The sequence below is a fragment of the Talpa europaea genome (assembly GCF_964194135.1).
Source record: "Talpa europaea genome assembly, chromosome: 7".
In the NCBI taxonomy this organism is placed as follows: domain Eukaryota; kingdom Metazoa; phylum Chordata; class Mammalia; order Eulipotyphla; family Talpidae; genus Talpa; species Talpa europaea.
In genome coordinates, this window is record NC_140074.1 from 8,523,273 (window position 1) to 8,548,948 (window position 25,676).

The 25,676-nt window shown below is 43.3% G+C and overlaps 1 protein-coding gene across 2 annotated transcripts in view; it reads right to left on the reverse strand.

The window, feature by feature from the left end:
• RABGAP1 (RAB GTPase activating protein 1) overlaps positions 1-25,676 on the reverse strand; it is a gene marked incomplete at both ends in the record, with an annotated part of 118,092 nt that overhangs the window by 11,995 nt on the left and 80,421 nt on the right. For both annotated transcript variants that reach the window (XM_084238283.1, XM_084238282.1), the window contains 6 exons: positions 9,522-9,650; positions 9,901-9,942; positions 11,773-11,916; positions 12,492-12,617; positions 15,614-15,688; positions 20,785-20,898. In XM_084238283.1, the coding sequence (XP_084094409.1) occupies positions 9,522-9,650; positions 9,901-9,942; positions 11,773-11,916; positions 12,492-12,617; positions 15,614-15,688; positions 20,785-20,898 (630 nt within the window). The remainder of the gene's footprint in view (positions 1-9,521; positions 9,651-9,900; positions 9,943-11,772; positions 11,917-12,491; positions 12,618-15,613; positions 15,689-20,784; positions 20,899-25,676) is intronic.

Sequence of the window (25,676 nt, forward strand, 5' to 3'; positions counted from 1 at the left end):
CGCACCTCATCACTCCTTTTATTTAGCGCTTATCAGCACTGCTGCGAGGTGCTTTAAATCTGTGGCCTCACGGCTCCTCTACACGCGACAGCACTACCATCCGCACCTCACAGGCAAGTTAACTGAAGTAAAAGGTGCTTATGTAACTTGACCAGGACAGTCCATCAGGGCCCAGCAGATCTGGGGCTTGATTTGAGGCCACTAAGCTCCCCCAGAGTCCACGCAGCAGCCCCTCACTCTCCTGCCATCGCCCTCTTCCCCGCAGGCTCAGCCTTCCCACGGGCACGATGCTCTCTGCCCGGACAAGCAGTGACGCTGACTACTAGGCTGTCCACGTTCTCTCAAGCCTCTTACCAACCAGTGCAAACCACAGGCCTGCATGCTCACTTCCGGTGCTCCGCGGCCTCGCTCAGCAATAAAAGCTCTCAGTCAGGCTTCGCCGAGGCTGCCTGCCAAGCACCCTCCCGGAGGCGACCGCTGCTTTCTTTATTCACTCCATCCAGCGGCCCGATCGCTCCCCAAAACACTTCTCTGACACTTTTGTTTGATTCCTTCCTCTAACCCACGAACCCACCACCTTTGGTGTTTTATTAAAAGGCAGTTACAAAATTATGAACTCGCACAGTGGTAAAGATGCTCAGCGGCTACGTGCAGCTTGGAGAGTGATCATGAAGCCGGTGCTCGTCCCTTCCCAGAGCTTCAGAACCCCAGCACCTCGCGGCGGACTCGCAAATCTCACTTTCCATGCTCCCCCCACCCCCGGTTCTAGGTCAGCAGGAACCCCAAAGCCAGTGTAGTCCAGCCTCCTTATTTGACAGATGAAGAAACTGAGACTGAGAGGGGCAGGCAGGCCCACGTCTGCGCTGTTGGTGTCAGCGCCCCAATCCCTCTCCCGCGACGCCTTCCCATCCTCCCCAAGCGGCTGGGGTTCTCCTCACCGACTCTGCCCCCTGCCCTGCTGATGTTCACTGGGCTGACTCAGAACATCTCCGGGAATCTGGCTGCCTTCCAGGGGGAGGCGGCCAGGAGCACAGCGCGCTGCCCGGCTGCAGCCTTCACCAGGACGTCCATGAGCCCTCAGTGAGGCCACAGTCCAGGGAGCGACATCTCTAAACCCAGGTCTTTTGCGGTTTTCAGGCCAATGTCAGGGTAAAAGTTGATTATGTGCCCAAGTGATTCACAGAGAAAGGATCTAAATAAAATGTCTGTGTGATCAGTAAATTTACAAACAATCCTAACATCAATCAGAGGAACAGAAAATAAATGACGCTTGTGGGCAGCAAACGCTCCCTCTCAGAGCTCAGTTTGGGGAAATGACAAGGGAGCGAGTGGACAGCAGGCGCCCCCTAGTGCCTGATAAAAAACCAGACTCGGCTACCAAACAGTCTGTCATCAAGAGCCTCCAGCTTTTCATGCTCAAGCTGGGGTGCGGAGGAATTAGAACCCCTACCCCCATAAGCATAGAAGGCTAATTGCAAAATAATTTCTTCTGCACTTCATGAGGAATTTATAATTTCTCATCTGCAGAGGAAAGGCCTGACGTGCCCTCGGCACAAGGACAGTGGGTACGGCCTGTGCCTGGTACACCCCGGGCTTCACACAGGCACCCTCGGCTGCTTCTCCTGCTCCTGTGACAGGATGCAGGCATTTCTTCCCTGTGTTTTCTGCTCTGTGCATGCATGACTTTGAAAATATGTTATCATACAGTTATAGGAGTTATTTTTATATTTTACAATGTAACTATATTTTTATAAATATGCTGTTGAAGAACAAATCGCATAATTATTCTGGGTCTAAGCAGCGCCACACCCGGTTCACCTGTGGTCACCTGTGGGGGCAGAGGTCTGTCGCACTCTCCCCAGACACCGCCTCCCCCACCAGACAGTCTCTCCCCCGCGGCTCTCGCTGCGTGGCTACATGGAGACAATGCCCCACGTCCATCTGCGCAGGCCCATGCGTGCACTTGCTGGCCTTCCCCGAGGCCACAGGCCACACCCGCTCTGCTCACCAGCACCGTCCAGCGCCCAGCGCACGCGTGGACCGTGATGGGGACGTGGTAACCGGATGCTGCACACAGCAAAGCTGATTTTAACCTAATAAGGATGCAGCAGGGACAGTTATTGCCCAGTATTGCGCACTGCTACGTGTGGTATTTTTTGTAGACATCAGCAACACAGAGAAGTTCACAGACTGCAGTGTGCAAACCCCACAAGGGCAGGGCCTCGCGTTCACTGTGAAACTACTGAATCAACCAGACGTGGTCCCCTCTTCAAAGTCCAGGGTTCATTCTAGTTCTTACTTATACAAATAACATTTGAAGTGCACCCAGGAAGCAGGGAGGCGACGGGATGAGCCCCACACACCCCCTGCTGGTGCCTCCTATAAGAGGGCCGAGCCTCAGCATCTCCTCAGGCATTTTCACTTTCAAAGAAGATTAAATTAGAAATTTGTTGTTGGGCCTCCCCGGTGGCGCAGCGGTTGAGCGCTGGGTTGCGAAGCTGCCCGCAGCCTCTGCAGCACCAGTTCGATCCCCGGCTGCTCCCGGCCACCGGAGGAGGGTCCCGCATGGCGCGCAGACCTCTCCTGCCGCCCGCTGCTCCCCTCAGCAGTGTACCTCGGTCCTTCTGCCTGCTCTGCTCCCCGCTCTGGCTCTGGTGAATTCTCTCACCCTCCTGCGCTTCTGACTGTACCCAGTGCTTGTATAAATAAATTAATTAAAAAAAAAAAGAAATTTGTTGTTTAGATATTTACACTTGTTCTTTAAAGTGTTCTTTTGGGGAGGGGGCGCTCTAATAATTTCCTGGGACTGAGTCTGTAATTCAGGTAAAGATAATATTACATCTCACTGCCATTAGCACAGTGGCTCAGGACACTCAGGGCAGCGCCATTCTGCAAGGCTCCTGAGCCACAGTGCCCAGAAAAAGCCCCGTGCCCATACAAGAGCACAGACACCAACGCTACCCCCGCCCACCCCGGCAAGCAACCTGCTACTCCCATTTCAGAGGGTTCATCGCTCCCTGAGGCCCAGCCACAGGTCCAGGCTAGGAAACTTTGAATTAGAGAGACGGTGGAGACGTGGAACACGGCGGTGTGGTATCTGGTGGAAGCACAAAGCTGGGCCAGAAACGCCTCCGCCTGGGCCGCTCACCCGCTACTGTCATGGGAGTAGATTGTGATCTCTTCTAAAACCTGCGCTCCTTGCCCTGGGAGAGCTGAGCCTCATCCAGCTCTGGAACGGCCATCAACCGCGGGAACAGTCATCAAGCTCGGGAACAGGCAGGGACGAGGCCCACCCAGGAGAGGCAGGAGTGACGGTGCTGCCAGTGGGCTGGGAGTGGGGGCGCGCTCTGCCGCGACGAGCTTGGGTTCTCCAGGTGGACAGGGGACGGGGGAGTCTGGCTCTGCCAGGGGCCGGAGGACAAGCTGTCTACACTCGGCCTCGGCCACCTCAGCTGGGAGAATCCCAACAGTCCGGAAGAGGACGACAGGACACGGCACACATACTTTCAACAGCGCGGGTGAGCGCCTGGCACCAGTGAGGACTCTGCAGTCAACAGCAGCTACTCCTCTCACTGCTCTCTGCAGTGGAGTCTCCAGTGGACAGTCAGCCTCTGAACATGTGCTGCAAATAACGAGCCTTTAAACAGAGTCCATTTAACGCACAAGAGCAGGAAGCAGACTGCTGGTAGACGTAGGCTGATTTCCAAGTTTGGCTTAAGAAACTGTGCCAGGGGTCACCTCCCCACTGGGCTGGAGGTGAAAGGCATCCAGCAAAGGTGGGAAGCCGAATATTCGCTCTGCCAGGCAGGGCAGGGCTGAAGCAGGTTGTTAAGGTGGCTGGGGGGCCAGGGACAGATCCAAGCCCCAGAGGCCTCGCTGCTAAATTAGAAAGCCTGTCTTCTTTTAGGACACCTGTGCAGGGGCTCTGCTTTCCAGTTACTGAGTGACAGAACCTGAGATGACAAAGGCCTTTCAAGAGAACAAGATACTTCCCAACCATTTTATTTAATCCTAGAAACAGGGATTATCATCCTTGTTCTAATGACGGTGAAGTGACACCTTCCGAGGTGAGTGACGCGTGGGGTGTGGGCCAGCGTGCTCAGCAGCACGGGCATGCAGTTCTTGCTGCTCGTGTGCCATGTCCGGTACTGAGCCCGGCTCGTGGCACCCGAGGAAACGTGTGATTCTTGTGGGCTTGCACTGACTTAAGCAGTTCAAGTCAGAGGAGAGCAGGGGAGGCAGGACACTGGGGTTTGAGAGGACAATGGCCGTCGGAGGCGCAGCAGCGACTCTGAGGATCTTCCTTCTCTCTACAGCCTGGCGGTGTTCTCCTCCTCTGGTCACTCAAAGCGCAGGGCAGAGTGAGAGCGAAGCCCGTGGGACTCTGAGGTCTGCACTCATAACCTCATGAAACAAATCCATGGTCTATTTAATTTCTGAGCCTTTTAATTTGTTCAAACAGTTGAGACTCAACTCTATCAACGATGGTGAAGCAGAATTAGGCGTTCCTGTTCTACCATTAGAGTGTTTTTCTAAAATATAAGAAGCAAATTAGTAGCAGGGGGCCCAACCAGATAAGGAGCAAGACCAGCTTATTGAAAAAAAGCAGTGGCCACTGCTGACCCTGCAGCAACTGCAAAATGTAGGGCTCCCTGCAGAGAGAGAACAGTCACTCGGAGTCTCCTCACCTAACCCCGGCAAACCCAGCTTGGCCTGGTTACAAGATCCCCGGACTTAGGGGCAGTGTAGAGGAAAGCTCAACTCTGACAGACACCGAGTCACCCTTCATTACGCTGTCATCACATGACAGCCATCGCCCAAACGGTCCAGTACAGGTGGCTCTTGTCCATCTATCCAATTCCCCATCTACAGTAAAGCACGCAAAGAGTGAGCACTGATTTTAGCATCTGAACTTCCTGGGATCCTATCACTTTTCTCTGAGCTTCAGGACACACGTGTGTAAAATGACTTCACACGGTCACTGTGAGGGTGAACTCACCGCGTGTGCATGATTCTGCCAACACAGCAAGAAACTCGACTGGTCAGTCCCTGCCATCCCAGCTTAAGCTCCTAACTCACGAACTCCACGAGTGATCCGAGCAGAGAATGAAGTTCAAGTTAGTGGTGCTTTTAGCTCATGAATAAAAAATATCCTGAGGGCAAATAATTTACCAAATGCCAAGTGATTTTCTGTTTCTCCAAATAACAAACGGTTGGGATTACGTTTGCCGGGAGATGCTGCTGTTTGGTATTTGTGGTGACATCTTTTCTTACAGAGGCTGAAGTCCAGCACACCCCCTTTTTGCTGCAAGAAAAAACTGCCGAGAAACGAGGGTTCGGAGATTTCACCCCAGGGTGACTCTGGAGTAAAAGAGCCAAGTCTTCAGGTTTTAGCTAAGAAACCCACCACCACATCTCTTTTCGCATCACTCCTGCCTCCTCCAAACTAGCCTCAGAGAGCTGATTTGTTCTCAGAAATCCCTGTAGAGACAAACAGTTGTTCTCACATATTTCTTGAGTCAAAAATTTAAAGGACTGAAAATCTATGTTTTCCACTATATCCCTCTATGAAGTGCTGGCACAGCTGTGAGTATTAAAGGGGGGCAGAGCTGCTGGGGCCATTCATGATCTTCTAGAACAATCCACTCAAGTAGATTTCATACCAGAAGTGGAAATGAGTTTTCTACCTCGGGACACTGACCCATAAGGAGGGAGAAATTCAATGGACAGCCACGAGTTTTGATGTATGTTGTTAAATTTTCGATTAAGAGCAGGAGGGCCAAAACCCAAGAAATAAATATATTAGTCCTATAAAAACTAAGGAGAAAGAAGAAAAAAAAGGGAGAAGTGCAAGAAAAGAGAGAGGCAAGTGATGGCAGACACAGAAAGGGCTACGAGGGCAGGAAGGCGCCGGCCAAGAGGAATGCAGACGCCCACCTCTGGCCACTGCAGACACTGCCACGCGGAATGTGTCTCCACCAGAGGAGCTTCCCACGAGAGGAGCAGTGGGTGGAGTTGACGTGTGGTGGCAAAAGGTCCGATCTCCACCAGGGCAGCCGTCACTGTCCGGCCAGTACAGATGGCTAAGTCGCTAGACTTCCATGTGCCTCAGCTGCCACACTTGATTTGCACAAGGTATTGTGAGGGGCAATTAAGATGCTTATAGGAACACACAAATATCAGAGATTACAACCACGATAACACAATTGTTAACACTGTGCAGGTATCGTCTATGAGGAGTGGCACATGAGGTCAAGAATCTCCAATTCCCACCTTAATAACAAAGTACACGTGAGTATACCTATCAGAATCTTTTGAAAATAAAAAGGAATGGGATTTCAAAATGTTAGTGTCTCTAAATTCTACCTCGAAAGTCCAAAAGCTAGTTTCCAAATCATTCACATAGCAGGATCCCCTTTTTCCATGTCGAGAGGGGGTACCAAAACCCCAGGTGAACACATGCACACGCTGTGTGAATGAGGCCCTCCGGCCATGCGTGGTCCACCTCACGCAGGGCTGCTGACTGAACAAGCCAAGGATGGTTCCTATTTTTGAGCTGGCAAATTAACAGTGTGACTGAGGTTCTTTGTCAACAACAGCACAACTATTTCTGCACCTCCCTTCACATTTTTTGGTATTAAGTAGAGCTACTGGAGCATAGGGAATCCTCACCGACTAAACTGCACACACCACCTCTCACCTCGAAGCAGGAAACCCCATTCTTTCATGTCCTGGCAAATGTGTGCTTTTGCCATGCTTTTAAGTCAGTTTCCAGAAAAATGACCATTCTTCTCACCCAAAACCATGTGCAAGTAGGAGAAACCATCCAAAGTGCACCCAAGTCATGCAGCGTTCTCCGGGGCTTTTAGGAATTTACCTAAGTGCAAAATAAGTGTGTTGTGCAGCCTCATTGACCTTACACCTTGAAAGCATAGGCAAGCAAAAGAGACATGAGATACCTCCCGTCAGGACTATGGAAATAAAGGATCCATTTATTATTAAAGTGTTTTAAGCTAATGAAAACTCAAAAGATAAACCTTCAGGGGAAGCTATTTTTAAGTCTTACCCAAATCCATGTTAACTCTTTCTTGTTGTAAAACACTTAGTAGAAACTCAAGAGTGTATTCATTTATTTGCTCATTAACTAATATTTACATATCAGATCTGGTTCTTGTGATGAGGATTCAGCAGTAAACAAAAGAGAGAAAGTCCCTTTGTGAAGAGCTTAATTCGAGTCGGGTTGGGAGGTTGAGTAAAGACGACAGATTATGCAAGCAAACATAAAATTGAGGTAGGCAGCTATAAAAGACAGGAGAATAGTAAGGTGAGGAGGGAAGGTGTGACAGGTTGGAGGGAGCTGCTACTTCAGACAGTGGAATTAAATGGCATGGGACTTAAGCCTGACCTGGAATGAGGTAGGTGACTGAGAAGCCACACAGACATCAAAGAGAACATTCCAGGCAGAGACCAGTCAGTGCAAATGCCCAAGGGGTCAACATGTTCTGCCAGGATACCCAGCATTTTAAGTGGGAAGGTCGGAGGAAGAAGCAGTGGGACATGAAATCAAAGAGATGGCCAGAGGTCAGACTGTGTCAGTTTCTATAAGGCAAGACAAGAACTCTTGAGTTTTATTCTGAGATAAGAAGCCATTAGAGGATTTTAGGTGCGAGAGAGCGAGGAATGAGAAAGGCATGGAGAAGACTACTGTGAAAACAGGAAGACCAAGGACCTACTGGAAGAGGCCAGAAGAATAGAAGTGGTGATGGCAGTGACAGCATGTGCTGGCGATGAAGGTGGTGCAGAAAGTGGTCAGATTCAGAACACAGTCTGGTGACAGGGCTTGGATGAGGAGGGAGACAAAGAGGAGTTGAGTGGACAGCCAGGTTTTGGGCCTGAGCAAGCAGGTACCACAAACTGAGGTGGAGACACTGAGAGGGGAATAATCTTTGAAGGGAAAAAGTCCTGACCAAGTTAAGAGCCAGCATCCTCGTTTGCTGAAACAAGTGGAGGTGGAAAGGGCCTCAAATAATCTCAGAGCTCATTTGGTTTTGTGCTCCTTGCGCAAACCCATTAATCCTTGAGATATTACCAAGAAGTGCTTGGTTTCTGCTTGAAAGACCAGGGAGGAAATAATCCCAGGAGTAGCCATCATCTCTCAAACCTGCAGGAATCGCCAGGCACCGGAAAGCACTAACACCCATTGCAGTGAATCCTCACACCCAGGAAAGCTACCCACAGTCTCTGGCACATGGTAAAATAGCAGCAAATGTTAGTCATACCACTTGTGAAATACATAACATTTCAAGTTAAATAACTTTAATGATTAATTTCTAGAAGTTCTATTTCCTTGTTTTTTTAATCTCCCATTCCATTTATATTATAATTTCTGTTGTTCCTCATTTTAATAGGTACAGTTTCGGTGTTTGTGGGTCACAAATAGGGCATTCATCCCAAGGTCCTAAACTTCATGCAGAGGTTTCAGTCTCAATTGCCCCTGAAAGCCCAAAGCCCCAATACATGTCCACGTGATTATCAGGCCCTAATACCCAGCTCCAGTCCCACATCCCTCTGTGATGAGGCTGCTCTACCAGTTCACATCAACTAGCTTCAAGCTCCTTTATTTCAGGTCCCTGCATATCTTCTTTTTTAAGTTCATCCACGCATGTAAACATCTCTTAGATTATATTTTATTTAGTATCTCCAAGGGCTTTTAAAAAGGTAGCTAGCTCAGTCTGCCATATAACCCAACGAAATGTCCGGTATTACTTTACAGACAATCAATTGTGCCTTAAATAGGTAAAGAAACTTTGAGCTTAGATCTCTCTGATTCCAACTCCATGCTCTCTATTCAGGAGACATCTGCCCTGACACACTGACCCCAATTGCACCCGCTGGAGTCACATAACGTAATTAGGATAGTCAGTCTTTCACGTATCTACAATGATCCGACCACAACTATTCTGTCACCAACTGGCCTTTATCTGCAAATATCAAACAAAATCCCTCAACCACATTTTCTTCTTTAAGCACAAAACCTTATTATAACATAACACAAGGTGATGCTACAACTTTTTATATTAAAAAAAAAAAAAAAACACCTCACAAATCATAAATGCCCTTGCAAGTATAAAATGGAGTGGGTCTCCTTCATGTATTATTGGTTTCATTTTAGGGAATTTCTGACCGTAACAACTAATACCGGAAATCAGAGGGCAGCACAGGAGCAGCCACGAAACAGGAGTCCTGCCACTAGCAAGCTTTATGACTGTAGGGGCTACAGCTTCTCGGTGTCTTGGTTTGTCTGTAAAAGGAAATACCTTATAGTTCACAAGTCGGGGATGAGGTGAGGGGAAAAAGGCTGTGAGATTTAATGTACAGAATATATGAAAATACTTGGGGAAAAAAGACATAGTGTAAAAGAAAACATTATTAATAATGTGATCTAAATGTTAATAGTTTGATCAGAATTATGACATATTAGCTGAACCAAAGAATCTAAATGAGTACAAAAATTGCCTTACCTTCATATTGCATGCTAGTTCCATTAGCTTTTTCGCATTTTCTTCAGAACGGTATCTCTTAGGAAGCTGAACCCTGAAGAACTTCAAGGCACCTTCAAAGTCTGTCAATAGCAAGTCATCCTTGGAAGTCTTGAGGAGAAAAGGAAATACAATCATGTAAGAAAAGGTTTTTTTTTTTTGCTACGAAGATGCATAAGAAGCATTTTATAATCCCAACAGAGGCTTGGAAAATACTTCTCAGCCTTTTCTGGAGCTGAACGCATAAGTCCACTAGCAGGGACAATGGTGGACAGAATGGCCGCTGAGAATGAGATTAAGACCAAGATATTGCAAATACTGACTAGCGAGCAATGCTAGGCAACTAAGAACAAAAGTGTACCTTTAGCAGTCCGAGGGCGACATTAAAAATGACACTTATTCCCTAAAAGAGAAAACACAAAAGAACATTTCAGTATTTATATCTGGGATATTACTGTTGGTCCTTCCACAATTTTAGAGAATTGTAAAAACATCGAGTATCTTGAAAATATCTCAGAAAATACAAATCACATGGCTACCACTGAGAACCATTTAAAATAGACCCAGTCTCCCATTTTTTTCTGAGAGAAGAGCTTCTGTAGCCCCTCACTCATGTTCAACAAGAAAGGACGCCTTTCCAAAGTACGCTATGCTTCCAGTACAAAGCACCACAGTCATAAAATCAGGCTCGATCAGGAATAACTCCTGGGGGCCCTTCTTTCGCTCTGCTGCACTTCAAGTACAGACAGCCCTCTGTCCGTGAGCTCTGCACCCCAGAGCTGAATGTGCTCTGGATTCCCTCCAATCTGCCTTTCTTTATCTGACCATTCTGGAAGGGGAGCTGGGGGGAAGGATAGATGAGAGGAGGTACAACATCTGCTGATCAGTTAAACTATTTAAGTTTCTGGGGCTCAGTTTCCATAATATTCTCCTAAGGGTTTTCTGAACTCATTAGAGCAAAAGATCATGTAAACTATTTAGCCTTTAATTGGGCCCTTAGTATCCACTTACAAGTGGTTCTTTTATAATAGAGAAAAGCAAGATAATTTAAAGGTTTGATTTTAGGAATTGATTATATAAATTATGATATACCCAAACAATGAAAAATTTCACTGCAAGAACAATGCTATATTTGGGTAAGGTTACTTCGTATGTTTCAAGCTGACAAGAGGTCAGCTTGAAAAATTTTAAAGAAATTCTTTAATGAATTTCTGTATCTCTTAAATATGGTATAATTAAACAAAAAAGATGGCACAGATGTCCATGTGTCTACAGATGTTCCAGAACATCTATAGACATTACCAAACTATATATATAACAATCGTATTTTAAACAATGCACATGGAACTATAATTGTATAATATTCTGTATTACATTAAATATTACATTATATAATACATTCCATTATATAATATTCCACATTAAAAAACCACTGCATACAGAAGCCAAACACATATATATGAACAAAACAAGGCTGAAAGAATATGAAGCAGAGGTGCTCTCTAGACAGTGGCACTAGAAATACTTTAAGGACTTTTTGCTTGTGTTTTTTACAGTTTCTATAATAAGCATGTATTACTTTGGAAACTAATGACTTCTTTCTGAAACAAACCCAAAACTATGCAAATACTTATTTACTCTAATATTTATTCTTTCAATAGCAGACTCCCAGTTGTTAGCAAATTCCTACTCAGCTTTAAAAAAAAATACTCTCTTGCGACTGCATGTGCTCACGGACCTAAGTTCTGGCCAAATTCTACCAAGGAAAGGTTAAGTGGAAGGAGGGTAGAACTTCCAGAAGTTGCTTCTAAAAAAAGATGGATGCGCCCTCTCCATCTGCTGTTCCTCCCAGTGCGAAGAGGGTGGAGGGGCTGGGGGACTAGTCAACCCTCAGGTCTCCCGAGAGGGCCACCACCCACCCCTGACTTCTTTCACATGAGAGAACTAAACCTCTGCTGTCTTTAGTCACTGTTATTTTGGGCTTCTTCATTAAATGCAGTCAAATTTAATACTAATTAAAACTAATGGCTGATAGGTGGGTGTGTTTTTTTTTCCCTCTCTCTTCAAAGCAAGAGGCACCTTTAACAAAATGTGATTATTAGCTTTCGCCCAAAAAAGAGACACTTCAACCTGGATTTCCCAGAACAATAACGAAGAACAAATTGTGCTTTCACAGAATGACACAGGAAAGACCTGGGATGCCACGCCCAAGTGCCGTGGCCCGTATACGCACCTCACAGAGAAGCAGGTCGATGATGTGGAAGACCATGTAGAGAGGGAATTTCGCTGTGAAAAGCGTCAGAAACCACTGGGAGGCATACATGTGTGCTTCGAGGCTGATATCCAGGAAGTGGTTGTACAGGTCAGGAATGTATTCCTGAAATAGCAAACTAATTAGTTTCGGGCACATATGCAGTTGTTCAACTCCCACACAGGAGGCTCATAAATCTGCCACGAACAGCCCCAAAAAGTCAGATATTTATATTTTCCTCAAACCTCCAAAGTGTGCAGAGGAGCATCCATCATCTCCGTTTAAACTGGCACTCAGTTCTTTTCCTAGTTCACAGACTAGCTCTAAAGGGGGAGTCCCTAGAATGGCAACAAACATTTGGAAGGTTGTTTTCTTGTTCTAAGTTATGAAATATTTGGGAAAGTTTGTTTCACTTTTGTTATGCGGTTCCTACCCAGTCAACTCCAGAACCTTGGTGAATATTTCTTGACTGAGTTTTCTAAGTTACAGGCCCATAGTCACCTAACCTGTATGTTTTTGAGATTGAAAACCCAGAACACACCCACCAGGTTCACACCCTGTTAATCTTGCATCTTCAACACATTGTCGGAAATGAAGGGATGGCCAAGGCGATCACACCGCTCCTTGGCACCACTCCATCAATCCACTGCTCCTCAGTCCTGCCCTCTTACAGGTCAATGCCAGCTGGCTTCTCTTTTTACCTGCATGAGGCGCTCTAGTTGGTAAAATTTGCAATGTAAATCTTCAAAGTTTTGCTTGAAAAGTTCCCTGAGGCCATAGTCAAACATGATCTTGACCAGAACACTGAAGGCCTGTTCTTCAGGCATCTGTAACAGACAGGGAGGGGGCGGATAATAAGACAAGTACACAAGTTTCCTCAGTATACTAAATTCATTCCTCTGTCCTCTTATCTAGACACCAGGAAATTGGGTGGATGCAGTAACGCAGGCCAGAGCTATGCTTTGTAGCATTCACTCCCTGCACCAGTATTTACTGGCACTGCCAATGTGGGACATTGCCCCTGTCCTGGGCAGCCTCCCTCACGGGTGCACAGAACAGGAATACCGAGCAGCTAAAAAGAAAAGTGGGTGCACAAGGACAGGAAAGCTTTGGTGTGCTGAGGAGTCAGGGACAGGCTCTGCAGGGCGGTCAGGACCTGAACTGAGTGGGAACAGGCCAACATGCCAGTGGAGATTTCCTATTTCCCACATCCTGAGACCTTGGGTCACTCATTTTACCTCCTCAGCTGCTAGTTCATTTTAGTAAAAATGTTTTTCTTCCTCATTTGTTAGAGATATGGCTAGTTAAAGAAGAACTTACTTATTCTAAGGATTGTGTAATGCTTAATATACCACGATACACTTGCGGTGGAGCCTGAAGTATTATAAAAATCCTGCTTTACTTATATTTACAGAAACTAGCCATTTATGATAAAACTTGCATTTTCCATGGCTTTATGGAAAAACACTCCTCCAAGAAACTGGCAAAATGTCTAGTTTTCAAAATAGGAAAAAGTACTGGAAATGTTATTTAAGGCTTGGTGTGACTGTAGCAAACTTTCAAAATGTCAAGAAGGTAGGCGGGCTTCTGTGGAACAAGAAGATGGAGGTGGGCTAAGCGCAGAAGTCACTGGGAATAAGGCAGCGCTAAAGAGCAACTCAGATTAAGCAAAAAAGAAGAAAAGCATAGCGAACGATTATTAGAAAGGTAGGGTGGGGGGGGGGGGAGAAACAGACCTCTGAGGTCTTTGTCATGAGGCAATTTCACTCCTCCACATGCTGAAGGAGACTTTGGGTAGCACATCTGCCCCCACTCAAAATAAGACTTATGTTAACACCATGGCGAGCAGCATGGAGTTCAAGCCAAACATTACAGTACATCTGAGAGAGAAACCCATACGAAAGGGGTTGGTCTTAAATGGGGATAAATGTCCTTGAGATGAAGCTGAGAATAAATCACGTAGGCTTCTGAGACTTTGAGATATAAAGTCTAATTAAAACAACAAAATTTAAAAACCATACTTCATGATCCATTATTAATTAGCCCGATTGTGCTAATCATTTCAAAATGCACACATATATCAAATCATCACACTAAGTGCCAGCATGCATGCGTGCGCTCTCTATTTATATATATATATATAAAAATATAAATATATATATAAATATACAAATACACACAGACATCAGTTGTCAATTACACATTTAAAAAGCCAGGAGAAGAAACCTGATCTCTTTATTAATGTCATAGGTTTACCATATTTTTATATGTGAACCCAAGTTAGGTTCACAATAAGACAAATCGTGGTTTTTCTTTTACTTATAGTGCAACCAACACAAAATGTTCTAAACCTTTTCAAAAGTTTTCCTTTGCTTAGGCAAAAAATCCAGACTCCTTAAAAAAAAATCCAGCCCCAGGCTGGTCCCACTGTCCTCTCCTCATATCTTTCACTCATGCGTCCCTTCCACAAGCCACGTCCCTTCCATGAGCCCAGTTTTCCCCATTCCAGAGCTTCCATATATTATACTATTCCCTTTGCTGGGAATGCTCTATTCTCTACTTTCTTGCTTTTAAATGGTTTTATTATTTTCACAACAATGAAAAAACAAGTTAGATACAGAAGAGTATGAAAGAAATACCCCTTCTTGTTTTTTAGGTTTCACCCTAAAGGTCACCTTCCCAGAGAAAGCCTGTCATCTTACATAAGACTCCCTCTTCATAATCCTGAATCAAACTTTTCACCAAACCTACACTGTATCCTTGAAATTACTGATATAACTATGTGACAGGTATTCTGCTAACAGCTTAGTCAGCTCCACTAGCTGTGTCCACGGAGGACTCGCTCCTGATCTCCAGCGCAGTTTTAAACCATAACAGGCACTCAGAAGCTCTCTGGAACATCACCTGTATGGCACTTGTGTCAAGGATTTTAACTTGAATCATAAGGAAGTTATCAGGCAAATCAAGAATGTGGATGCTTTACAAGACAATTTGCTTGAACTTCTCAAAACTATTGATGGCTTGAAATATACAAGAAAGGCAAGAGAATAGTTTAGACTAAAAAAGAGAGAAATGACAACCAAATGCAGTGCTTGAATCCTCAGAGTTAGAAACAAAGGCTTCACAGGGCTTTCCTGGGTCAACTACTAGAGGAAACTGAACGTGGCTGTGAGGCACTGATGAGCCACATGGAATCTCTGGATGGGACTGTGGTTATGTCCTTAGGACATACACGCTCAGTATTTCAGAGTAGAGTATCTTGATGTTTTCGCCTTAAAAAAAAAATTGAGATTTTTTTTTAGGTAAAAAAATTGTGTGTAAAAAAGATAGAAAAAGCAGTGTGGAAAAATATTAATTGGTAAATTAGATGAAAAAGTATAGGTGTTCAATTTTTCAATTTCGCTGTGGCTCTGAAGGAACATCAATGACTTACAGGCTAAAGGTCTCTGATGAATGAGTGAATGATGGAAGGAAATGGCACCAGAGGAAGCCAATTTCTGTGCCTCCCCCTCCCACTACAAAACATAAATCCCAAAACAAGTATTAATGACAGTGGCCGCTTTAGATAAGATAAAACATTGCCAAGAGTCCAAAACCAATATTCAGTCTATCTACCACCCTGTACTAGTTTTCAACATTGTCATTTATTCTCAGCATGTTTCGCTTCCATGATGACACTGAATTAAGGAATGGCTTTCCACAGAGGAGTAAAACTCATGCCCTAGAGTCTGGCCAAAGCCAATACAGAACCAGACGCAAGCCCAAGACCAGTGTGAGCTGAGGCAGGCCAAATGTAAGTCGTAACAGAGACCCAATTACTCACATGGAGAAGCAGAACAGCAGCGAGAAATGACTGACCCTGGCAATAGCCGATTTCTTCGTCATACACGGAATACGCCTAGAAAGAAAAGGAAAAGGAAACGCATGTGGGTGCTCATGGGCCACAGCTGCCCTACAGAGTCTTGTATGCAGGAACCTGGAAGACACTGCCCATACCCCACAGTGACATTCCGATGGCAGGGAGTCATGTCAGCATTTCTTTCCAATCCCAACTTTTTCTTTATATGATACAGTTATCATGCCCCTTTTTGTAGCCAAGGAGTAGGGACAGTTAAGCAAAAATGACTTCAGCACAAAAAAAAGATTGTAGTATCTCCTTATCTTTGCTCATGCTGTTCCCTCTGTCTGGGAAGTCCTCATTTCTCTTTTCTGTGTGAAAAATGTGCTCTAGACATATTCTGTTCTCCATAGCCCCCTTTCTGTTCTCTATGGCACCTGCACCATATGTATGGTTACTAGAGCTGTGTTTCAAATGCCCCTCCTCTTGACTGGACTGGAGCAACATAGGGGCAGAAACAATGTCCTGTTCAACCCATCCAAAACCCCAACAGAGCAGGCACTCACCAAGCCCTGCTAATGTTATTCATTTTTCTTTCTGGGAAAAAGACTTTTGGCAAAGACAACAAAATACAATTCTTTCCACAATGCCAGTAATAACTTTTCTGATAAGAGGGATTACTCTGAAACCAGCTGTGGGTTTCTCTGGAATTCTTATTTTTGTATTTTTCTTGGCAGATGATAACTAACCATCTCTTCTGAACATTATCTTTAATAGAATATTGACATCTAACATTCCTTGTGGTTTACTCTTTGGTTCTTTAGCTGTTTTTTAAAGCGTTGCTTTTATGGTTCATATTTGTATTTCTTAGGCAAGGTGTGATGAAAAGAGGAATTCCGATGGATTCAAATGCTATTTCCTTTTTGACAAATTTATCTCTGGTGAAATTCCCTTTATTCGTGTGCGTGCGTGTGCGTGTGTGCGTGCATGTGTGTGTATCTGTCTGTCTCAAGGTTCCTGAGCCTTAAAAAAGCAATTTACTTTAAATTTAGGTATGTTTGCAATTCTGCTCATGTAACTAACTGATGCTAATGCTTATTTGATGACAATTAAGTCAGTATATACCCATTTTGGGCCTCCCCTGGTGGGGCAGCGGTTGAGAGCTGGGTTGTGAAGCTGCCCGCAGCCTCTGCAGCGCCGGTTTGATCCCCAGCTGCCGACAAGGGTCCCACATGGCGTGACAGACCACTCCTGCCGTGCCCGCTGCTCCCCTCAGCACTGCACTTCATCAGTCTGCCTGTTCTGTTCCCCGCTCTGGCTCTGGTGAATTCTCTCAGCCTCCTGCGCTTCTGACTATACTCAGTGCTTGTATAAATAAATAAATAAATCTTTAAAACACACACACACACACACACACACACAAAATAATTGTGTGTTCATGGGCCTCCCCGTTAGTGCAGCGGGTTGAGCACAGCGCTGTGAAGCTGTCCGCAGCCTCTGCAGCACAGGTTTGACCCCCGGCTGGCCAGGGAGATATCCACATGGCGCGACAGACCTCTCCTGTCTCTCCCACTTCTCTCCTCAGCAGTGTTTTCAGTCGTCTGCCTGTTCTGCTCTCTGCTCTGTCTCTGGTAAACCCTCTCACCCTCCCGCACCTCCGGCCTGTACCCCAGCTCTTGTATGAATAAATATTTAAAAAATTATTTTAATAATTATGTGTTCATAAATTCAGGGAGCCTCTAATATAGTCTCATTGTATCTCCTACTTCATCTGTTTATCTGGTAAGAGGGCTGGAGAATGAGAGACATACAGACTTATCCAAAGACAAGATGTGCAGAGGGCTTTCAAAATCATTTGTTTATAATAAAACCAGGTAGCCTCTGCAGCTATCAAATTAATAAAATAACTAAATAAATAAAAAAAACTAGTATTAACACCAATGTTGTTGAGACTATTAAAAACTAGCATAAGATATGCCAACATAGCTCTTTGGAAAGCAGTTTGACAACATCTGTGAAGGAATCAATCAACAATTGACAGGCAAGAAAGAACAGAGACGTCAGGGTTAGGCAGAGTTGGGCTGAAATCCCACAACTGCTAATGTCTGGGTCTGTTACTTATATTCCTTGTTTGTAAGATGAGAATAATCATGGTATTTATACCACGGAGTTGATTTATTACTCTCCCTTCTCTCATGTAAAGTGCTCAGCATGTGGCTCGGTCAATTATGTGCCAGGATAAAAATGTACTGAATTTCCAGAGGTAGAGTATGGAGGGAAGCTCATTTTACACGCCCATGGAAAAGGACGAAAAAAAGTACTTGATACATTTGAGAAATGTTTGAAGTGTCAGGTTCATGGAGACCATAATGAAATATGGGGAAGAAAAATCATTTCATTAATTCACTGACATTTAATGAGCACCTTCTGTATACCAATCACTGTGCCATGTGCTACACATGCTAACATATGTAAGAAATGATTGCTTTCCTTCAGAGTTGGGACATTTAACAGGTAAATCAACCGGAGAGAAGTCCAATGTGGTTGAAGTATAAAATATTTAGGGAGTAAGTCAGTATATATTACAAAATACTAAGCTAAAGAAACCAGCATCAGAAAATAAGGAATTTTTATTTCATTCTGTGGCTCATGGCTTTAGCGGAGGACACTGAAACGATCCAGTTCTGGAGCTTCTATGGAGAAAATAATAAATAAGCTAGCACCCCTAAAACGGGAACACTAATAAAGGTAGCTTTTGTAAAAGTATGAGCAACATATGACAGAGACTTGTATCAGGGTAGTGAGCAGAGACAGAAGCTTGGCTACAAGAGATCAGCCATCAAATTCAATGTGACCAAACGAAAGAAATGAAAACTAACAGAAAAATGATTGTATCTTTAACAAATGGCAAGAAGGAAAAAGGAGGAACGTTTAAATTAAGAGATAAAACAACTCAATGTAATATGGATATTACTCAATCCTGATTCTAACCAAGTGTATTAAACTACATTTAGGGAAATCTGAATATCAGTGACTACTGGATGGTACTGATGGATAATGATCTTAATTTTTAGAAAAATGTAGTGAAGAATTTAGGATCACAATATCTTAAGATATGTTTTAAAGTACATCAGGAAAATTTTTGAAAGCAACAGAGTACTATGCCAATAGATAGTAAGTACTAAATCTGGTGGGGGATATATACAAATTAATCATACATTGAAATTTAATCTATGTTTGAAAATTTTCATAATAAAATGTTTTTAATAAACTCTGTGGTTAGACTTGTGTGTTTGATGTATTTGACAAGTTTCTGGATGGAGACCAATGAGCAGCTAGAAATTTAGGCCTTGAGCTAGTGCAGATTTGGGAACATCTGGGCAGTGTCACAGCGAAGCTTGGAGGTGAGAGGGTCACCGGGGGAGGAGGTGCAGAGTAACAGAAACGGCTGGCTGAGGACCTGGAGAAGCCCTGTTTCGGAAGCAGGCAGAACGATGAGATCATGAAGAGGAAGGATGGCTGTTAGAGAAGTGAGAGCATCCTGAGAAGGGCGAGGAGTCAAGAGCAGACGAGAACTGCATGAGCTAGAAACCAGACAGTAGGGGCAGGAGGATGCAAGGACTCAGAGGCAGGGAGTGTGGAGTTTCCTTCTGGGAAATCTTGCAGGGAGGGAGGTGAGAGCTGGAGGGAGGGAGAGGAGGGTGGGAGAGCTGGACTGGCTGCTTAAGTGGGAAGTGCAATCAAAAAGGAGCCATAACAGGCTGTTTGGAGAAGAGTAGAAACCAATTTTGTGCTTCCTATAGGGACATTGAAACAAGCCCAGGAAACATATCTCTAATTTCTACATGCCTTCATAGTTAATTTTTTTTAAGATTATTTTTATTTATTCATGCATACCAGAACTGGGGTATAGGCTAGAGATGTTGGGGGTGAGAGGATTCACTAGAGACAGAGTTGGGAGCAGAACAGGTGGCTCTACTGAAATACACTGCTGAGGGGAGCAGTGAGCGAGACAGAAGAGGTCTGCTGTGCCATGTGGGTTAGCTCCCTGGCAGGGGATCGAACTCAGGCAAAAGTGGCTGGTGATAACTTGATAGCGCTGAGACTTTAACCCCTACACCACCAGGGGAGGCCCCTGCCCTTATAGTTTAAAACTCAAGCTAACCTTTATTATTAACCAGTCCTAAAACAAGTGGTTAAGAGTCTCCCCTTTTCAATCATAACATGTAAGTCCCTCATGGACAGGTTTCATGCGTGTCTATGCTTCTCACATATCAGTAGATGTGAAATAGGCACTTGATTAGTTTTGGGGAGAAATATTCTGATACAGAGGAAGGCTGGAAGAGCTCTGGTTCCTCCTTTCAGACAGATGGCTCCTCAGTGCCCGGCCCTACTGAAAAACAGATCACTGACAGTGAAGAAGCTGTCATTTCCTTTACAGCTTTCAGGGACAGACCTTTGAAAGACGTCAGTACTTCCCAGTACTTATCAAGTGATGAATGTCTACCTGGACATGGGCGCTCACCACTGTAGAGTGTGTCTTAAGTTACAACGTCACCACTTGTGTGAACAATGAAAAGGAGTTTACAATGTGACAGGAATCACGAGCTTTTAACATAAAACCAATTTTTAAAACTCTAAATGTGGAGCCAGGGGATTGTCACCTGAAAGTCCTATATTAAAAGGGTAGCAGGAACAGGGCCTCCTTGGTGGCTTAGGGGTTGAGTCTTAGTGCTGCCACCACTGCAGTCTGAGTTCAATCCCTGGTCAGGGAGGTGACCCACACGGTGCAGCAGATCTCTCCTGTCTTGCCTGCTACTCCCCTCAGCAGTGTATTTCAGTAGATTCACCTGTTCTTCTCCCCATTCTGTCTCTGGTGAATCCTCTCATTCCCTGTACCTCTGGCCTACAACTCTTGTATGCATAAATAAATAAAAATAAATCTATTTCAAAAATAAATAATAAAAGGGTAGCAGGAACATGGCCACCTTATTTCCAGTTATTTCCTGTTTATGAGTCTAAAATTGTGCTCTTACCTTTGATGTTAGTCTTTTCTCTCCTTTTTTACAAATATGATCATATACTTTATCTTTTGCTTAATTTTATAGAACTAGAACCAACACTCAAAAGTGAGTCTTTTTATCAACATGAAATACCTTGCATATTTTATATAAGGAATCTTGTCCATCTCCTCCTGTGTCCTTAAAGTAATCATGGGCTGGAAACGTCCGGTTAATATCCCGGGTGATGGCGCTGTCCTGGGGAGACTCCTGTGGAAACATAAAGAAAGAGGAGATTTCGTTTCAATCATGCATGTACTTGTTTGAGTTTATGCAATTTATCTCATTGAAATGCTTTAAAATATTGCAGGGACCTATATACATATACACGTGCCTAGAGTTACTATTTCTTCGGGGACCAAACACTTAAAAGCAAAATCAAGTATTAGGGATTAAAAAAAAAAAAATGGGAGAAAAGCAACCCATTTCACTCTACACACGGCAAGGAAGTGTCCCTGTTGCAAGGAAGTGCAGCTAGTGATTTGCACTTTCCATTGTAAGAGGGAAAATATACTTTGCAAAATGGATTTCCCACAGGAAAAAAAAACTCAACCTAATCACAGAAGAGAAGTGAAAGCATTTCCATTAGAAAAAATTGAGTACAAAAATTTGTTATAATTGATTCTTTGGCAGGAAGCCCATGTGTTAGGTTCTCAAATAGAAAACAGGATTCCTTTTACTGGGGTCTATCCTAGAGGCATTTGGCATAAAAATGCACACAAGCAATGTGCTCTGTCTAAAACCAGACTACCAAATGCCAGGGAATCCAAAGAGGCTACAAAAAGTAGCTCTTACTTTTGCCAATGGAGAAAAACTGTTTCCTCTTATATAACGAGTTAATGAAAACTGAATGTCAACAATCCTTCATCCAACTATTTCTAATACCTTCCTCTCACTCCATTTTATTTGCTCACATGCTGAAGAACCGGAGCACAGAAGCATGACCTCCCAGGTTAACAATGTGCTGTCTTCCTAGCTCAGACAATACTCTCCATTCTGCTTGGTGAGACATATTCAGAGCACCATCCAAGAGTCGGATGCTCCTGTTTGAAGATGAAAATTGCGCATGATAGTCTTCTCTTGTCTAGTAATTTCTCTGTTTAGCCTTTGGATAATCGTGTCCCCGGAGTCATAAATATTTTACTTGTGTGATTTCAACGAACTTTAAAGTCTAGGTTCTCTCTTAACCAGTAAATTATTTAAACCTTTCAAGATATTCCTAAACTGCTTTCCAAAGAACTTTTCTGGGCTACATACTATTACTTTTTAACAGCAGGTAGAGCAGCTCAGAAACACAGTAAGCCCAAACAAACCTCAAGGTGAGACAGAAGATAACAAATGACTGCCTGTTTCCAGTTCTCAGCACAGAGAGAGAGAATGGAAACAGAGTTGGGGGTGGGAGTGTCTCCCTGAGGGGAAGAGATAGCGTGCAGAATTTGGGGAAGGCAAGGCAACTGGAATTTGGAGGGCAAGAGTACTGGACAGGAAAAGGTGAACAAAAAGAGACCTGCAGAGTTATCTGTCCACATTGGCTCTTTCAGGTCATGAATCATAAAAGAAAAAATAAGCTGAACATCATTAAAACTAAAATCTATGTGATACTGGAGTTATAGCCAGATTATGTATCTCTGAAACCAAAAAAGGAAACAAGTTTGTGATTTTCTAAAAAGGGGAACGGTAGTAAAAGACTGAATAGACATGTCACAAAAAAAAAGATACGTAGATGGTACATGTGCATGAAAAAATTTCATTATCATTAGTCATGAGGGAAAAATAAAACCACAATGAGATTCCACTACACACCCACTAAATGCAAAAATTAAAAACACCCAAGTGTTGGTAAAAAGGTGTAAAACAATCAGAACTCACACATTGCTGGTGGTAATGAAAAATGGTACTAATATTTTGGAAACAGTTTGGAAAGTCCAATAAAGTCAAACACATACTCACCATACAATTAGTGATTCCACGCCTATGTATTTATCTCAGAGAAATGAAAATATAAATACATGGAAAGACTTGAACTCAAATGTCCATGGCAGCTTTACTGGTAATAGTCAAAACAGGAAACAATACAGATGTACTCCAATGGGCAAATGGGTAAATAAATTGTGATACATCCATGTGGTAGAATACTACTCAGCAATAAAGAGGGAAAACTATTGAAACACATGCCATGGATGGGTCTCAGAAGCATTATACTAAGTTTCCTTCAGAAAAAACTAAGTGAAAGAAGTTAGACCATCTTTTATAACTCCATGTATATGAAATTCAAGAAAAGGCAAAATGACATGTTTGAGTGTGACGAGGCCAGGGTTAAAAGGAGAGACTGATTCTTTAGAGACATGAGAGAACTTCTGAAGTAATGTAAATAGCATTCATCAAATATATGGTGATAATGAAAATGTATTGCATAATTCAGTTAAAATTGGTACATTTTATTATATGTAAATTACATCTGAATAATAGCACTTGTAAATGGAAAAAAGGATACTCATACAAATGAAAAAGAGACTCAGAATGATTCACAAACCTTTTCCATTAAGAGTTCCTACTCCTACTTTAGATGCACAAACAATAAAAATGATGTAAATCCACATTTACCCGAAGACCTTAAAACCAAGGTCAGCTTAGAGTCAGACATTTCTTCTGGCTCATTCTCTCATTAGCTAACTAGCTTTAGGTAAGTTTCTTATGTGCCCTGGGTAATATCTACCTTATAAAGCTGTAGTGAGGGTTACATTAAATGTCTATATAAATTATTCTTTTTTTAAAAAGATTTATTTATTTATGCATACAAGAGCTGGGGTGCAGGAAAGAGGTGTGGGAGGTGAGAGCATTCACCAGAGACACAGTGGGGAACAGAACAGACAGACTGACTGAAATACACTGCTGAGGGGAGCAGTGGGTCTGCTGTGCCATGTGGGCCAGCTCCCTGGCCGGGGATCAATGTCATGCTGCAGTGGCTGTGGATAGCTTCATAGTGCTGCGACTTCACCCCTTGCGCCACCAGGGAGGCCCTCTATATAAGTTATAAATAAAGTGCTTCTAGCAGAATGTCTATAGAAGTATATAGAAGACACTTGATAAAAATGAAAGGACACAAAATCCAGTGCTCCTGAGAGCTGGGGCACAGATTCACACACATGCTACTGATCTACAGAATAAATACACATACACATATGGGACCTAAAATAGATATTATTTTAATTTTGTCTATCTTACCTTCCTTATGAAATGATTCATCTTGGGATAGAAAATGTGACTCAGTTTTGTTACCACTACAGAGTCTAGCTGAATGCATGGCACATAGTCAATGCTTGATAAATATTTTAAATAAAAGTGCAAGCCCTTTTTTAGGATGGAGCAATGGCAATGCTCATGTGACATGAAAACTGGCCTACCCAACACAGGGTGTCTAATACTAACACTTAATTCAAGCCCCATGTGACTGCGGCACCAAACTAAATCAGGAATGAACCTTATCAACTGAATAATTCAAATGCTTTGCCAGCTAAATATCTGAAACAAACCAAAAATGCTATTAAGGTTGACTCATTAGTTGCCTTCACACTGTGTAAAATGCAAGCAAGAGAAAAAAACTCTGCTAAGCGAGAACAGAGATTATATAGAAAGTAAAGACTTTTGAGTCAGCTTAAAATGCAAAATAAATCAAATCTTTCTGCAATTATCAAGAGAAATAACAAGGAAAGAGGACCTATACTAAAAATATATGCTAAGTTACTGTATGTTATGGGATTTCTTTTTCACCTAGGATCATCTGAGCTCAGTCATAATTTAACAAGCACATATAATGTGAAATAACAACACAAACACACAGACCCACAGGTGTTGCAACAGGAACTCTGTGAACACAATGAGGGATACAACAGTCGGGGAGCAGGTTTGCAAGGCAAAATTCTGCTACTTGAGCACAAGTTCTTATGCCATGTATTGAGAGCACATAAGCTAGTAAAAGCTGATCATGTGACAATGCTATGAGGAATAAAGTCTGGAGGGTGGGACAGGAATGGGGGACAAAGTTTTATGAGGGACAGGGAAGAGGACATCATAACCATGCGATCTGTGTATGGTCATTTGTGCCAGCCAAGTATTTGATGTCATCACAGGCAGTTACTCTGATACCACCATGGAGACAGTCACGTAATCAGGTCAACAGTGGCTTAGGTGCCCCGGGCCTGCCTTGTGATATGGGCTATACTCCGCAGGCAGTCGAGGAATGTTCTGTTTTGATTTGCAGATAGCAAATAGGTCACAGTAGCCCATGAGTGGCCAGGTAGTAGCCAGCTCTTAGGAGCCCACACACAGGCATACATTATTTGCTAGGAAACTAAGAAATCTTTATCACTAATAAATCTATAATTTTAAAAATCCATAATTATTTCATAAATAGCTCACATAATCAACAATGTACTATAAACAGTCCCAACTTCCCATTTGAATCCACAGTGTAAGGAATACCTCACTGTGAGCATCATCAGGAGACAAAACAGACTGGGCTATATTAAGGTTTAATTTTTTCTGCTTCTGAAATACAGCATTAAGAAGCATGCAAGCAGTGTATGTATCTGAAAAGGAACTATATCAAGAACACAAGAAAATACGATGTAACAAAAGAGACAAAAATCCGAGCAGACACTTGATAAAGGAAAATATAAAAGTGGCAAATAAGCAAGTGAAAAGGCACTGCCAAATAAGCCATAATAAATGGAATACTACACAACAGTGAAAAAGAGCAACTAGTGGCTCCAGGTACAAGATAGATGGACCCGGAGGTGCCTGATAAGTGAAATAAGTTAGGAAGATAGATATTGGATGGTTTCAGTCATCTATGGAATATAAATAACCAAGAAATATACACTGGCAAAATACAGTAGGAACAAATCTTGAACTCAGTGGAAGAATTTAATGGTTATCAGAGGGAACAAACTGCGGTAGGGGAGGGAAGTAGAGGGGTATTGGCACAG